We start from the raw sequence: 17195 nt of genomic DNA on the forward strand, positions 1-17195 counted from the left end.
CCACAGTAGTTGTTTAATTGGTGTGTGTGTGGAGCTAAAATACAGCACACCAATTAAAATTTAAGGGCACACGGTTTTAAAGGCTAGTTTAGTTTTAATGTGCTATGTAATATTCTTGAGATCTTCCATGTGCTGTCAGGTGAGATGCTCCTATTCAGGCAAGCTAACCCCCCAAATCATTGCCAAACAAATGGGTAAAACTTAGCCCTGCGTCTTAGCCCTGTATTTATTCAACTTTTTCTTAAACGACCTTGCACCCTGCTTACATGGTGTGGATAGCCATTGCTCAAAGCTCAGCTCCATCCATGTTCCCATCTAACCTTGTCTATGGGGCTAAACCAGCAAATTATTTGAAGAATTGTTGTGACAAAGCAACACAGCAGAGAGAGTGGATGAGGAGGGCAGTATAGCTTTTAATGAGAGAAAGGAGAAATTCAGAAAGTTATATAAAAGTACAGTTTATATAAGTCAAGCATCAGAAGAATTAATAGAGAAGTTCAGAAACAGGAAATAATGTTTTATTACATAAAGTACTTATTCAAAAGTTACAATCTCCTATGTACATTCTTGTTAGTTTAGGAAACAGGTATGATTCCTTACACAGGAAAGAATGACAATCCAGCTGGTAGTGTTGCTCTTTCTCATGAAATACTTGCATTTGTCTGTATACACTTTGATAGAGTATCAAACAAATATTCAAAACAAAGGCAGCAGAAATCTGGAAAGGGCTTCTTTAGCAAACAAGCTTATCAGCATCAAATTAAGCTAATATAAATGATTAGAAGAACTTGAAAAAACAGATCTTTTGTTCTAGGAAATTTATATCACATAACTAAGCAACTGTCAATCTCAGCACAATATAAATTCACTTCCTGAAAACAGTTCGCCTCAGTTGCAGCATCTCTTTTCTGCTTTCTGGCTGAAAAACCAAGTTCCCTCTCTGTATAAATGAATTCCATTCCAAAGCAGCAGCAGTGAGGTAGAGATGGGACATCACCTCATATATTGATGAGAAATCTCTCAGCTGAATGTACAGGCTTAACCTTAAGGTAAAGTCGCAGAGGGAATTGACTTTCCCACTGTGATCACAGGCTGCCACAATGGCAAGGACAGAGTCTGAGGCTACGTACAGACAACTTTTCAGAAACTTGATGGCATTTTAAAGCCGCTATTAATCTGCAGAAGTGTACACAGCCTGCAATACAGAGCTTAGGAGAAAAGCTACCAACTTGGCCTCACCGCCACACTAACCTGTGGCCCTCCAAATGTTGTTGGACTACAACTCCCATTATCGCCAATGGTCAGCAATATCTGGGGCCACACTTCAACTATCCCTGTTTTAAAGGCAAGCAAAGGGTGACTGGGATTTATCCAGAATGAAGCCTTCCTTTATAGGCCTTTTTGTGTCCAGTATTCTCTTTCAGCCTCCTCAAGTGCTGCCTGCTTCCCTCTACTGATTAATCTCATATGGTCTCTGGCTAGCAACTTTTTCATTTGGTGTGACAAGAAGCTCTCTCTGCAGAGGTTGTGTTGGACTGCTGCAGAGTCATTAAGATCTTATCCGAATCATTAAGAGTTTCCCACAGAGCTACTGCATGAGGAAAAATAATACATACTGTGCCTTACTTCAGTCAGCAGGTATAAAGACGGGACCGACCCACATTCATTAGTGAAGTGCCTGAACAGTGAGCCAGCACTGTGCATTGCATAACTAGCTGTTGCCAATATCATTTAGCAAGAAATTCATCTTCAGTAGAAAGTCAAGTTATAAACAACCATTTATATAAATAGACAAAAACTGCAGTGCTGATGAAGCAGATATTTGCCCCTCTCACCTTCTATTTTACTGCAAACTGGAGAACTATGTATTTGCACGATGAAGAGTAGGGTTTTTTAAAAACACAGACAATGAGTTTTGGATTCTAGAGAAGAAGGAACAAATCTAAGTATGAACCATGATATGTCAAGTAATGGTTGATTAAGAGGAGTAAAAGACACCAAAGATATGGAACAACATTCAAGAGAAAGTGAAAACCTTTGGATTGCTTATCTTAAAATACCCTTTCTGGGCTTCACAGCCACACTGAATATTGCAAATGATTCAGTGAAAGTGTGAATTTAATTCAACTAATTTAGTATCAGAAACAAAGGGCGAGGTTCACCTACCAGATCCTTTCCCCCTGCATGCCCCCCCATAACTGGCTCTGGGGTGAGGTGGGAGTACCCTCAAAACAGCACATGGGGGGGGGGAGTTATTGTTCCATCTGGAAAACTGCAATGCTTGCACAGATGGAATATTTGTAATAGGATGTTTAATTTCACTCAATGTTCTAATACTTATTTTGGTTATGGTAAACTTTAAAGCAAAACGTAAGCACTTATAAAGTGGTTTGCACTAGTTTAAAAGTAAAACAAAATGTCAGCTCCACATGTGGTTTATCCCCCACCCCAGCCCCAATCAGTAATTCAAGTATAATCGCATGTCAGGAGCCAGAGTCAGGCAATAAAAACAACAATGTTAGTGAAGTTAACTCTTTATTCAAAGAAACCAAAACAGCACCTCTTCCCAGTAGGTCCTGCCCCCATTGAGGCAGTTGCAAGGACTGAATGTCCCTGCCTTTCCACTGCTCTCTAAGGCTCCTCCTTTCCAGGATCTTTCCCAGTTACAAACTGCATCTGCATACATCTCTGCTCTGCTCTTTTCATTTCTCTGAGTTTTCTAGGAGATGGGGGGAGGGGGGAGGAGCTGGTCACAGCAGGATGGGAAGACCCCCTTGGTTCTTCAGCAGACTGTCTCAACTCTGCCTCTTGGCCAACCTCCTCTCCAGCCTCAGAGTCTGAACTGCTCTCTGCCAAAGCCTCTTCCTGCTCACCCTGTTGTTACCTCTTCTGCTTCTGACACCTTCTCCTCCCAGTCTGCTCCCTCTTCTTCCTCTTACCACTCATTGTCATCCCACCACCAGTCCCCTGGCTCTGAGTCTTCTTCCCCTGGGGGGTCCCTTGGGAATTACCTAGCTGGTGCCTCCCACCACTCCTCTGCATCCAGCCAGACCGTGACATCACACAAGCCTCCTCTTCAGTGCTGTTGTAAAGATTTCTGAGATAACTAAGTGCTCAAAGCACTTCACTTACATTAAGTATTTTGAACACCTTTTTATTTCCATTAATTCAAAGTATGTCTGTCAGTGAACAAGACTAAAATATGAGAGTTAAAAGTTAAAATGGTCAGCAAAATAAATTAATGCCCAGGGCCCAAAAGCAAACCTACACACACACACACACACACACACATTGAATTCAGGACTGCTGTTAAAAGGGAAACCAGAAAGTACTAGGAAGACCTTAGTGAACTGAGCAACATGCACATACAGGATTGCACTGTTAATTCAGAAATAAGTCCTACACTCTGGGGGTGACACCTAGGTAAGAGCGTGTAAGATTTCAGTGTGAAGGATCTAAAATGTATGCTTAAAAAACCTTGAAAGAATTGTGAGAGTCCTTAACGAGAACAGAGAGGGAGACATGTTACCTGTTAGGAATTCAAATTAAAAATAGGTGATCTGATGTACTCACCTATGGGTTTAACTTATACAACTAGGTTTTTTATTATATGACTAGGTTTCAAGTGAAGAATGAGTAAGCAATGGAAACTTTGGACTAAGCTTGTGATTGAGTCTAGGGGGGAAAAAAGTCCACTGTGTTCTGATAATCTAAAAATATAAAATACATAGTAATCAAAGTGTACTGAAGTGTACCCTGATTTCTCTTGTAACTCCAGTACTTTAATTTGCTTTTTGTATTCCAGTTCTCTTGAAAACAGCCTGCAGAGTTACCCTGAACATACTCAAGCAAGGATTTCACACAATATTTCTAGCTGTATTTGCTATGCCACTGACAGGTATGGAAAAATAATTATTTTGTCTTAAATTCCACATGCTCAGATTAGAAAATTATTGGTTTCAGTTCATGAGCACCTTGGGGTTTGGATGTTTTGTCTTTTTGAGGTAACACAAATCACAGGAATTATGGAAGAGTTCAAGCTAATGATTTGCAAAGGAATGTCTTACATGAGAATCTTAAATAATGGCCAATATCTTTTTTTAAGGCTGTTGCTTTGCCCCCACTAAAAAGAAAATCTCAAGCCAAGGATAGAGTTCATAATGTTTCAAGTGTTTGGGGCCTTCAAGGCCATTTCTTTAAAGTATTCCTTTAAAGTTCTCAGAAAATTCCAGTGTGCATACACATGCCCATCTGGGTCACAGACTGTGTTTGGACTCTTATATAGATTGTTGTTGAATATTTACACATTTTGCTTGGTACTTTATTTTTAAATATACCAGGAGAGCAAGTACCCAAGAATTTGTGCTATTCAGCTTATACAAAGGAGCCACCTGCACTCAGGAACAACTCAACAAATGAAGCCAGATCCAAGAAGAAGAAAAAGCCCAAGTATGGACATGAAGTAGGAAAAGAAGAACCTTGGAAAAAGATGTGTGAGATGGATGGAGGTTGTTTTTTGGTTTTTTCTTAAAGTCTGAAATGAATAATGGGACTTTTGGGAGGAAACTGAACACATTTCTGTCTTTTCGGCTGATGAGTGAAATATTTTTTTAAAAAAATAATTACGTTAAAATGTTATAGTAAATTGAGGCTGCTGTAATTTTTCTAGTCCCCAGACTAGAAAGAAATCATATTTGTGATAACAGAATTGTTACATTTATTTGACTCCACTACTGAACAAAGCAATGCACTTTGGCCCAGATTCCACTAAAGCGTTGCACTGGTGGAAGCCAGCAGAAGTCATGCTAGCACAATACAGCTTCCTCCACTCTCATCCTGTGTCCCCCAATAGTTCTGGGCGATCAGGAGACTCCCTCTGGAACAGCGCATTAGGGGGAGGAGAGGGTAGATTGTTCCATGAGGCAAGCAGAATGGCTTGTGCTAACAAAGTGACCGTAATACCGTGATGTTGAATTCCTTGGTTTATACTTGATGTTGCAAACATACTTGTAAAACTTGCAGAACACAGAGCATTCTTAGGATTTTGATCCAATCTGGGAATCTACCAACCATATTGCTGCTACAGCAAGGCATACCCTCCGTCATTTCACATTGTTCTGTGAACCGACCCGAGACCTCAAGAGTATAGGGCGGTATATAAATTCATTAAATAATAATAATACAGTTATTGTGGCTTTATTCCTTGTGTGGAAGTCAACAGCTGCCGCCACCACCTTCCACAGTAGGGAAAATCAGCTGAAGCAGTTACTCTAATGGTGGTAGTGCTGAAGTGAAATACATGAAAACACTTGTAAATCAGACTGAACATGAAACCAATAGAACAAGAATCTGAGTTACCTTTGGATGGAGCATTTTCAGAGAATGTGACCCAATGGAAAACAAAGTAGAAACTAAAATCAAAGGACAGCAAGTCTCAGTTAGTCTCTGTTGCAGAAGTAAAGTTGTTTTTATCTACACAAGGTAACAGATGGAAAGAAACAGGGGAGAAGACCTGATCAGAATCTGTTTAATTTCCCTTATCTGCAAAAGGGGGGGGGGTCCACATGTGACAACTTGGGAGTGTTTGCAATATGGAAAAATCACTGCAAAAACATGAAACAGTCAAATTATTCTCCATAGTCCAGAAGTTAAAATATAGAAGATTGTGCTGGGTTTTTGTTTTGCTTTGTAACCCTTTGCTAATAACTTATTATTATTTTAGGTTAGCATCCCAGGATACACAAGCTATGGCTTTCATTAAACAAAACAGTCCACATCTTAGGCTGTGGCCCTGATGAACCAACAGCTCAACAAATATGCAGGTCATTAAGTGATCTAATGCAGAAAGGAGAGGACGCAAAGTGGGCAGAAAAACCCACATGGAGTTAGGTTCTTGTTAAAGAACCATTTCAAGTAGTTGCATAATTAATGTCAACATTATAATAAGCAATAAGGAAATGACAATTAGACCATTTGCTTTTTCATTTTTGGAAAAAATGCCTAATAATATAAATAAATAAAGATAAAATATTAAAAGAAATGCCAGTCATTCGTGGTACCTGTAAGAACCATACTATACACTTGGAGTCTAGTTGATATTTGCACATGGATATATTTCAAAAGACTAGTAAAGTCCAAATGAAGTCATGATTTTTTATGGTTATCTTCTCTTCAACATCCAATATTATCAGTGCTGAATTTTTGCATGTGCTGCTGTTGTTAATCCCACTAGCCTTCCATTGTGTCCAAATAGCAAGGCAAACTTTAGGTGGGCTCTATGATTCTTCATTTTTGCAGTCATTTACTTCACCTTTGTGTTTTTCAAAAAAGTCTTCCTTCTCCTGTATCTCCTCCTCCTCCTCCTCCTCCTCTTCATCGCCAAATGTTTGCTCTTGCATGGATGTAAATGTCAGTGACCTGGCAGCAACCTGTGCTGCGAGTCCTGATGTGAAATTCAAATCTGCTGATATATGAAGCTCAGCCAGTCTTTGTTTGATGGAGGACTGTAACGCATCTCTCTCAGGTGGCTGCAACACATCAGCTCTGTCCACACCAGCTGACTCAGAATCTTCACCTTCTCCATTGCATTGGTAACATGTTCTTTTTTCAACTTCTGGTGAGTCACCATTTGCAGCAATGTCGTTTTTGTTCTTACCAGATTCATCAGAGAGGTACTCTACTCCATCTTTCTCACCATCAGTAGCTTGTGTTTTGAAGTCAGAGACTGCTTCTTCCAAGCTGTCATCTCTGCTGCACACCTGCTTGCCTGATTCCGAATTCTTCGGCAATCCCAAAACATTTATGGGTTCCTCTTGCTCTGTACCAGGCAAGGGTTTCATCGCAGCTTCAAAGAGGGGGAAATATGGAATGAGTATTCAAAATAACTTCACTGTATGTTTTAAAGGATGTACTGCTCTCAGTGAAAAAATATGAATTTCATTTACTACAGAGGATGCTGAACACATAAGGTAGCAGGTATATATGCCCTCTCAAACATTAAGAGGGATAGAATAACTATAAAACAAAATGGAAAATTTTAAAAAAATATAGTAATTTCACCACCCATACACTGGAGCTGTTACATTGCTTCCCACTGGTTGCTACTGAATAAATGCAAAACATGCTCTGCCCCTGTTTGCTTCTGGATGCCTTCAGAAGGGAATGTGGCCCTCACACCGATAAATTCCCCACCTCTGATCTAGAAGGAAAATCTGTAAGGATCCTTCAAGAGAACAAATTATGAATATTCTTGACAATTCTGTGAGTCTAGAGAAACTCTCACCCAATGCATCAAGCCTATCCTTGGATGGCCCCACAAGATCTTGAGAAACAGCATCCCAGAGCCCACACGCTGAATGGGCCTTGCATTTGTGCAATTTCAATGAGCAGCCTTCAACTGCACAAGGTTGAAATAGCTCAAGTTAAATATGTATAATTTGTGATGGTAATGTATAGTACTTTAGGACCTTGGGAGCTGTAAGGTATTACAGTCATACCTCGGGTTACAGCCGCTTCAGGTTGAGTTTTTTCGGGCTGCAGACTGCCGAAACCCGGAAGTACCGGAAGGGGTTACTTCTGGGTTTCGGCAGTCGCGCATGCGCAGAAGCACAGAATCGCAACCCGCGCGTACGCAGACGCGGGTTGCGAATGCTGCGGGTTGCAAACGTGCATCCCGCATGGATCATGTTTGCAATCCGAGCATCCACTGTACTCCTGATCATCAAAAGCTAAACCAATTCAGAAAAGAGAGTTGCATACAGATTTCCTTAAATTAACAACAAAAGTAACACTTACCATGATCACTAAACAGGAGTTGCTTCCACTTTTGTCTTTCTGCCTCTGAAGCTTTAAATCCCAGCACAGATTTTAATTCCTGCAGCACTCTCTTGGATTCCTCTCTCTCACGTTTTTGCCTCTCTCTGTCTTCCAGGGAAAAGTAATAAAAGTCATCTCTTTTATACTCGCTGTCTATATCTGCATCATCAACATATGCTTCAAGTTCCTGAGGAAAAAGTTAACAAACATCTTGTTGCATCTAAAAATTACTCAAATACTGCAAGACAGTGATGGTACCTAACCATTTAATTAACTACAAGATTTGGATCCCAAGTATGGTTTATAGGCCAAAGGGAATTCTGAAATAACTCTACCAGTATTTAAAAGAATGTTAATTAAGGTCAGTTATGGTATTTCAGGTTTATATAGTTCAGACACACAAAGGCTGTCAACAGATTCTCTAGGGTGGCTGAAATGTTCAGCTGACAATAGTAACCCACTTTCTTAAACACTTTGTATATTTAAAATGATGCTTCACCGCTAGTATCATAGCCTTACATCCAAGGTGTCACATGTTAAGAAAATGCCAAGGTTGGAGAAATCAGTGGCCTGCCATTAGTTATTGGACTACAGCTCCCATCATTCCTGTTCACTGGTCATGCTGATACAGGTTGATGTGAAGGCTATAGGTTTTTCATTCCTGCTATATACCTAGCACTAAACTCTTATCCTATATAACAGCAGCAGAAATTTTCTTTGCCAGCACAAACATTGCAGCAAATAAAGATAGCAAGTGACAAGATGCAACTGACAACCATTTTCATCATGTTCAAGATGAGAAGCGAATTTTTGGCACATTCTAAATGTATATTTTTATTAGGTTTTTCCAGAGTAAGTAAATACATAAGCAGAGGACTTTATCTGTTGAATAAAGTATGCTGATACAACTGCAGAACACTATTATACTTCCCTCAATCAGCAAATAAAATATACATATTGACAGATTTTGTGAATTTTCAGTCAATTCTAACCAGTGGTTGACAAAACTGATCCTTCAGTTGTCTTTATATTATATAATTGTAAAAAGCATACAGTACTGTCCTCCAAGATGTACGTATATGTATTATCCTGCTTCAGCTCACTGTACACTGAAGGTTCCCTTTACAGGCTGTCCCATGCTAAACTCTTTCTAGGACCATTTTTCAAAGGACCTCAGTCCTCCGGAAACACTTCACAGGAAAGTGAAGAAACAGGGTTGAGAACATTTTTCAAATAGTTTTCTCAAAAAGGCTTAGAATATGTCAACATAAAAAAGGTCTTTACTTGCATTAGTTTTAAATGATGTGACATGTCATTTATTCTCCATCTACTTATAACTTTAGCACAGTGGTTTATTTATTTTTAAATGGAAGTCTTTGCTTCAACCCTGAATTTGATCAACAATTCAATCCAATGTAGCCTACATCTGAAGGCAGCCCTGTTTAGGGAAGCTTTTAATGTTTATGAGACTATTGTATTTTAATATTATGTTGGAAGCCGCCCAGAGTGGCTGGGGAAACCCAGCCAGATGGGCGGGGTATAAATATTATTATTATTATTATTATTATTATTATTATTAATTACTCAAAAGATTCATTCAGAGCAGTGGGACTTATTTCAGTATAGGACTGTAGCCCAAGTTAGACATATTTTGTAGTTCTATCAATTGTATTATGTAAGAGGGAGTTAAATTAGACTGGGAGCTCTGCCATGTGGTACAATGCAAGTACTATAGCATCTATCAAAAATATCACTTATTCCACATAATTTCAGATCTATTCAGAAAGGCCTTATTTGACAGATTCTTAAGATAATCTTTGATAAGCGGTATTATATACCACTGTTTTGTTCTATTCTAGTAAGTGGTATAGAAATTCTGTTAAATAAATAATGAAGAGATTTCAAAACATAAACCTATAGATTATCGTTTCTAGACTCTGCAGACTATAATATTTGTACCTGTTCTTCAGGGATTGGGTCTTTATCCTCTATATGCACAGATGGTTGCAGCAAAGGTACCATGGTGCAATGCTTGTTCTCACATGATGGTTCAGGATTGCCTGGAGTTAGTAGAGAAGCAGCAGAGAAAGGAGTCAGCAGAATTGGGTTTTTGTTTTTTTGAATGTCAACCCATTGGACTCTTGTCAGCCAATTTCCCCTTCCCTACCTAAATCTGCCCCAAAGGGCTTCAAGAATCCATTAGCAGGTAGACACTGTCCTAAGTTTTAATTACTTTTTATTTTAAAAATAAACAACAACTTAAGGACATCAGTTGATATTTTTAGGAATCATGAATCACAGCTGAAAGTACACAGTGGATCCCATGAATTTATGGCAAGCTCAGATCTACTGCTATGAACAATCAAGATACAATCTCTTCCCAGATTTACGCCCAAAGTCTGAGTTCATGTAGCCTTTATGTATTTACTTATGTAAATCAGAAAGGGATGCGCAATCCACATTACCTTTCTGATGCATTTTAAAAACCTACTTACAAACCCAGGGATTTTGCTATTGCAATACTGGAATTACTATTTAACCGCATATATGACTGCCTGCCTACTGAAGATTTTATTTTACTGTGACTGGAATTTCTCAATGCTTTTGCGAATACAATTTACCTTTTTTCTCTGGATTTCTTTGAACCATTTTTTCCACCTGAGAAATGGCCTCTTCCCAGCAGCTGTTGCTTGCTTGCATGTGTGGTTGAACAAGTCTTAGTTTTGTTTCTACAACTTGGTAGGCCTCCAGAGTTAGTTCTTGGCTTTCCTTGGAACTAATAAACTTCTCAAGTTCATCCTCAAGAATTATTACTCTGGACAAAAAACAACAACAAACCATTTAATTAGTACACAAATCAAATATTTTATGGACCTGCTGTGGGCAGTGAGTTGATGTGACTGCAGTTATAAGTCTCCAGATTTTATATCCTCCTTTTTTATTCTTACAGTCTATCAGTTCTACCTATGTAGGCAGAGCCCATATGTATGATATCAAGGTGCCAGAAGCAAATGGTCAGGGCTTAAAGGGTGAACTTAGTTTTAGACAAGTAATCCAAGCCTTTGAAACAGCAGTAAAAGACCACAACCATTGCACAGTGTCTAGCAGCTATGTTCTAATGAAGGCTAGAGAGAAATCCATAAATTCATAAGAACAACTTCACTTGTGAAGAGATGTTATAAAACATACACTTTTCATGTAGAAGGTCCTGCGTTCAATTCCCTGCATCTCCATCTAAAAAGACATTCAGAAAGATCCTGGATCCTGAATCCTGGAGTAAGTCCCACTAAACTCAGTGAGAATTAGTTCTATGTAGACATGCATAGGGACGTAGGTGGCGCTGTGGGTTAAACCACAGAGCCTAGGACTTGTCAATCACAAGGTTGGCGGTTCAAATCCCCGCGACGGGGTGAGCTCCCGTTCCTCGGTCCCTGCTCCTGCCAACCTACCAGTTTGAAAGCACATCAAAGTGCAAGTAGATAAATAGGTACCGCTCCAGCGGGAAGTAAACGGCGTTTCCGTGCACTGCTCTGGTTTGCCAGAAGCAGCTTAGTCATGCTGGCCACATGACCTGGAAGCTGTACACCGGCTCCCTTGGCGAATAAAGCGAGATGAGTGCCACAACCCCAGAGTCGGCCACGACTGGTCAGGGTCCCTTTACCTTTACCTATGCATAAGTTTACATTGTAAACCTTTGGCAAGTGAATGAAGAGATTATTAGGGAACTATTAAACCTTTCTGCTTCAAACAGCACATCTGAAGGATTAATATGAATAGACGGACACATATCAGCAAAGGTGGTATTGTTTAAGAACACACATCCATGTTTTCTTTTTTAGTTTAACCCTAGCCTAAATAACAAGTAGACATAGTACCAAAATGGAATCAGTTTTCTGTTCCCTCTCATTAAAAAATTATCAGTACAGTACAATCATTTCCTTTAGTGGTAATCTCAGTAAAACAAATAAGTCATTAATGCACACTTGCTCACAGTTAAGTCCACTGATTTTCATGAAAACATATTAAAATAGATGGGCTTCAGCGAACATAAAACTCTGTTAGGTTGTGGTCTCTTGCTTTTTGTATGTATTATTCAACAATCTGCAGTTCTCATATAGCCAGTTCCAAATATCAGCCCTTTTAATAAACACTCAATGTTTTAATAGTATTGTATATAATTACACATGTAGTTGTGTACAGCTAGTACAACACACCTCTTTACTGAACGTAAATTAGATTGTTTGATTAAATAAGAGCTAGAATAACAAGGCAAAGAAGATACAGCAATATCTGCCTCAATAAATCTTATCAGTAGTTTCCGATTGCAACATTACATATTACTTTCTTTTCTAAAAAACTTGAACTACAACTGGAATTAAACTACAGGTACTGGTATCGGAAGACAATGCATTCCCAGGCAATCGTTCATTAGAGAGCAGTTGCATAACAAGCTGATGATTTCCATTATTTTCTATGGGAACATTTCTAATCCATGGGTTCTCCCTCCATGCTTTCTGCCCAAAACTGCTGCGGCCGATCAGCAAAAGTCAAACAAAGGAAAAACTGATTTGCCTGATCTCTTCTGTTCCCTGATCTGTCTCCCTCAATGGTTTCTGCCCTAAATGGCTGCAGCTAATCAGCAAAACAGAAAGAAGTAAGGAAGTGGGCAAACTCTGGCTGTTCCGATATCTAAATCAGCCGTTTGTGTAGCAAGGTTTGGGTATACAGTGGTACCTCGGGTTAAGTACTTAATTCGTTCCGGAGGTCCGTTCTTAACCTGAAACTGTTCTTAACCTGAAGCATCACTTTAGCTAATGGGGCCTCCTGCTGCTGCCACACCGCCAGAGCACAATTTCTGTTCTCATCCTGAAGCAAAGTTGTTAACCCGAGGTACTATTTCTGGGTTAGTGAAGTCTATAACCCGAAGCGTATGTAACCTGAAGCGTATGTAACCCGAGGTACCACTGTACTTCTTTGTGTTCAGAGAACTGAGATTTCAGATAATAAGCATTCTGACAGCGGACCTGTGTGTAGTGACAAATCACTCCCAGAGAACAGCTTACTCATTAAGCAAGGCCTTCAGATGGAGTTGTAGGCTGCGTACTGCTGTGTGGAGACGATTTAGTTCTCTTGACTTTTGTTCGTTTTTGACTGAACGTTCCAAACCAGATTGATGGTGTGTTTCGAAGTACCGATAAAATTCATAGCTCCGTTTAAGCTCTTCTAAACAGGCAGCATGTGCATGATGAAGACCCTGAGTCACATCAGTAAAGGTCGAAAGTGGCAAATGTTCTGGCCTGATCAGAGTCTTGATAGATGCATTGGAGGGGGACAGCAGAAGAATTAGCCGCCTGAAGAATTCAGAACTTTGTCCAACCCAAAGTTGAAATAAAACCTACAAATACAGAAAAGTGACTATAACCCTAATTGTTACAGAAAACAATAACATTTTGTTTTTCCTTTTTCATACATTTTAAGCAATTCAACAATAATATGATTACCAAACCACTAAAACTTTTTTTTTTAAGGTTTACAATGCACCATACATGAATATTAATATCGGGGCAGGGTACAAGAAAATATACATTGCAGATAAAGAACAACAACAAAACTAAAACAATATAAAAAAGACTACAAATAGAATTTAAGGTAGCTAAAATCAACTGGATAGGACACACAATAAGTCACTTAAAACCTCTAGCCAACAAGTAGGCTTTAACTAAGTTGCTAAAAGACCAAGTTGGCACCTGTAAGGGGAGGACATTGCACAAAGCGAGTGCTGCCACAGAGACCACCTTGGGGTGTAGTCAGGCAGAGCAGAAATGTTTTAAATGAATGACTTATTCAGTTATGTAAGAGCTACAGTCGTACCTTGGATACCGAACACCCTGGAACTTGGATGTTTTGGCTCCCAAACACAGCAAACCCGGAAGTGATTGTTCCGGTTTGTGAATGTTCTTTGGAACTCAAACATCCAATGTGTTTCTGCGGCTTCTGATTGGCTGTAGGAGCTTCCTACAGCCAATCAAAAGCTGCAATTTGGTTTTCGAACATTCCGGAACGGATTCCGTTTGACTTCCAAAAAACTACTGTATTTCTTTAAAACCTCTAAGAGAGAGACAGAGACACAGAGAGATTGGTTATCTGACTCTTTTGATCCACCTCAATGGCCTATAACTGCTGGAACTCATCCAGTGCCCTCTTTTTAAACAATTATATTAAAAAGTATAAAAATATGTAAATCAGCGATTTCCCAATTTTCTATGCTATAGCAATTTATTCTGATAATTAAATATCCTTTCAAGAGTCCACAACTAAAGCTTACGAAAGGTAACAAACGAGTCCAGCCCAAAGATGTAAGTTAACTTAATATATTCCAGGCAGCTGACTTGAGCCTTGGCCTGGGTGGGTTTTTTAAAGTTAGTTAACAGGCTCAGTCAGGTTTTCTTGCTTAATTGCTACAAGTGGAAAGTAGTTACAAAATAGGCTAATGTTAAACCTGAAGGCTGGATTACCTTTAGTGCTGGCAGGCTGAAGCCATCTGTGAGATTGTGTGCTTCTTCCTCAGACACCTGCTCTTCACTGAGTCCAAGGCCCAGTTCTTTGAAAGGCACCACACAGATGTAGTTTGTCACATTGTCGCTCTCAGAATTCAATGGGTAAGTTTAGTTAGTGTTAAGGCAGTTAAAGAAGCTTTTGTATGACATGCAACTTGGGCAAACATCAGGTAAAAAAGAGACCACAAGCTTTTCAAACAAGTTAAAGATTCTATAAAGTGCTCTTATGTATAAATAAGAAACAGCTATTTCTCCAGTTCTAACAAGCTTCAGAATAAAGACATGTTTGTTCACAAAAAAACCACAAGTGATTTGATTGGTTTTTTTTCCTATTTAGCAACAAATCATGAACAAAAAACTGTTAACAAAATTGAAACTGACAGGATTCATCTCAAGTGTTAATCCATCTTTATTGAATGCCAAAATTTATCCACATTAAAAAGAACACTAATCAATACCACATACAATATTCAAAGAGGGGCAATCCATTGCCCCACACTGCAACATATGGCTAAACAGTGCAGTCGGTGGAGCATGAGACTCTTAATCCTAGGGCTGTGGGTTTGCACGCCATGCTGGGCAAAAGATTCCTGCATTACGGGGGCTGGACTAGATTATCCTTGTGGTCCCTTCCAGTGCTGCAATTCTATGACCTCTACTCCAAAGACAGGAGGAGGAATTGCAGTTGAGCCATGTACATAAAATTTTATCTCTGTACAGTAGGCTAGTTGACACACACACACTCCTCTCTATTCTTTATCCAGGAAAGGAAGAAGCATTATCAGAATGTTCAAGCCAGGCAAAAATATTCAAGGAGAGTGCAAAGTAGCACAAGTGAGGAATGTGGCCTGGTGAAAGTCATGAAAGCCAGGCAGGGAGTCCTGAAAGATTGCCTTTGGCTGCTGGGCCTGAGGGTCCCCATCACAGGGTTAGAGTGCTGGACTGACACCAAGGAAACCAGATTCAAATCTCCACTCAGCCAACGAAGTGGGTCAGTCCTTAACTTAGCCAGGGTTCTTGCAAACATAAAGTGATGTGTGTGCTGCATGGTAGGTTGAAAAAATTGTTATGAAGAAAACCAAACAATGGAGTTAGTGAATATGTAGGATATTAAGGCCATGGACAAGAAACACAAAGTTGTGTTAAGTTCTTGAGACAAAATGAACATAAACATAAAAAGAGGTCTAGCAATCATTAATTCTGCATTACATCTATTTAGCCCTTTCCAGTATGTCCTATTTCAAAAAAAGGATATTGTTTCAGCATATACAAGGTAGCAAGCCTTGACGCTCTGAAGTTGGCTCGTACTGACCGATAAACTGCTTTCCGAAGACCAATGAGATGCTGACAAGGATGCTGTCCGGCTTTATTATATGGGCAAGCAGCACTGACCCTGTCAAGCAAACTTGAAAAGTAAAATGTGATACAACTGTACAGATGTCCTAAGTAATGATAAAAATACAAAATAAATCAGTATTATCATCTTACATGTTTTCATTTTATGTAATATACCTTCATGCATATCAAGAAATTGAATGATTATTTCATTATTATACAAATTAAAGAAGCCCACACGTAGCTAGTAGTGATGTATAAAGTCATTCAAACTTTAATCCCGCTTTAAAAGTGAAGAGAAAGACAGCACATTTACATAAACAAATATCATGACCTTTAGGATCGCTTCTGTCTTTATATGCAAAAATTCCTATCTGTCTTTCCCAGTCTTCAGAATCCTATATGATCTGCAGGCACGAATTTCATGTTTTTATAAGGAAATATACTTCTGCCAGGCTTTCAGACTGAAGAAGCTAAGTGACAAATGGCATGAGCCACAGGTTTATGTGGTCTTCCAAATCCTTAATAGTGAGCATGTGGCAGCTACCCATTGCAGCTGCTTCATTAAGAGGCTTCCTTGCTCCATACCCTGAAAAACTGCTCCTGCAGATCATGAGGCAATTGATGAAATGAGAGATTCAGAAATGGAAGTGCCTTTTGCTAATGCTCTCTCTGAGCTGGATCCTAGCCACTAACTTTTTATTTTTTTTTGAAGCTGGAGAACTAGACTATTTTCTTCACACGGTCCATTTGCAAAAATAAAATATAAGTATTTTGCCTCAGGGTTTGATCAGACTGCAGCTAACACTTAGCTCTTTTGAAGTACCGTTTTAACTATAATATTAACTATTCTTAATTGTATGCTACCTTGCCAAGAATAAGCTTGGATTGTCTTACCACATGCCTAAACATTCCACAAGACAATCTCTTTTTTTGTCAGTAAAGCTCAATTCAGACTAATTCTCTGCATTTGGGAACTTCGCTTAGTGTAAGATGGCTACACTTTTAGTTTTACATGTAGCTGCTTGCATTTGCAAACTACACAGCAGATCTAGTATTAGAAGCATATGCTCTGTAAATAGAGATTAAAATATTATGTACACATGAGAATGTTTAAGCAACAAACTCTGGATAGTATTGCTGTTTCTTGTTCTTTATGAAGTATGTTAGAAGTAATCTTTGAAGCCAATATACATCTAGAAGAATTTTGACTCTTATAACTCAGTGTAGCCATTCATCTAAAAGCAGAATTGGAAAAAAATAATCCCCTAAACACATGATGTTAAATTATGTTGCATTTAAAGGTTCCGAAGTGTTATGGGGGTGGAAGAGGGCTTTCCATAACCTGTATAATATTCTACATGTTTAAAACATCCCTCTAAAACTATTCTTAAGCAAATTACATGTCATTCAGGAGAAAAATAAATTGTAACAAAATATGGTTTTGAATAATGCAAAATCCAAATAAAATCTTAATACAAATGAATC

The 17195-nt window shown here is 39.0% G+C and overlaps 2 protein-coding genes across 9 annotated transcripts in view; one reads left to right on the forward strand and one right to left on the reverse strand.

The window, feature by feature from the left end:
• LOC309350950 (uncharacterized protein) overlaps window positions 1-4645 on the forward strand; it is a 39634-nt gene extending 34989 nt beyond the window's left edge. For all 4 annotated transcript variants that reach the window (XM_081878229.1, XM_081878230.1, XM_081878232.1 and 1 more), the window contains 2 exons: window positions 3806-3898; window positions 4341-4645. In XM_081878229.1, coding sequence (XP_081734355.1) covers window positions 3806-3898; window positions 4341-4419 — 172 coding nt within the window. In that variant the 3' untranslated portion in view covers window positions 4420-4645. The remainder of the gene's footprint in view (window positions 1-3805; window positions 3899-4340) is intronic.
• VEZT (vezatin, adherens junctions transmembrane protein) overlaps window positions 443-17195 on the reverse strand; it is a 35452-nt gene continuing 18699 nt past the window's right edge. For 3 of the 5 annotated variants that reach the window (XM_081878236.1, XM_081878237.1, XM_081878239.1), the window contains exons 6-12: window positions 15628-15777; window positions 14331-14478; window positions 12879-13210; window positions 10437-10630; window positions 9775-9875; window positions 7795-8002; window positions 5514-6844 (exon numbers count right to left, since the gene is read on the reverse strand). In XM_081878236.1, coding sequence (XP_081734362.1) covers window positions 6276-6844; window positions 7795-8002; window positions 9775-9875; window positions 10437-10630; window positions 12879-13210; window positions 14331-14478; window positions 15628-15777 — 1702 coding nt within the window. In that variant the 3' untranslated portion in view covers window positions 5514-6275. Of the gene's footprint in view, window positions 5473-5513; window positions 6845-7794; window positions 8003-9774; window positions 9876-10436; window positions 10631-12878; window positions 13211-14330; window positions 14479-15627; window positions 15778-17195 lie in introns of those variants that run through there. The other 2 variants (XR_014160613.1, XM_081878238.1) reach the window with 2 other exon arrangements.

This window comes from Podarcis erhardii (assembly GCF_964252035.2).
Source record: "Podarcis erhardii genome assembly, chromosome: 10".
Taxonomy (NCBI): Eukaryota; Metazoa; Chordata; class Lepidosauria; order Squamata; family Lacertidae; genus Podarcis; species Podarcis erhardii.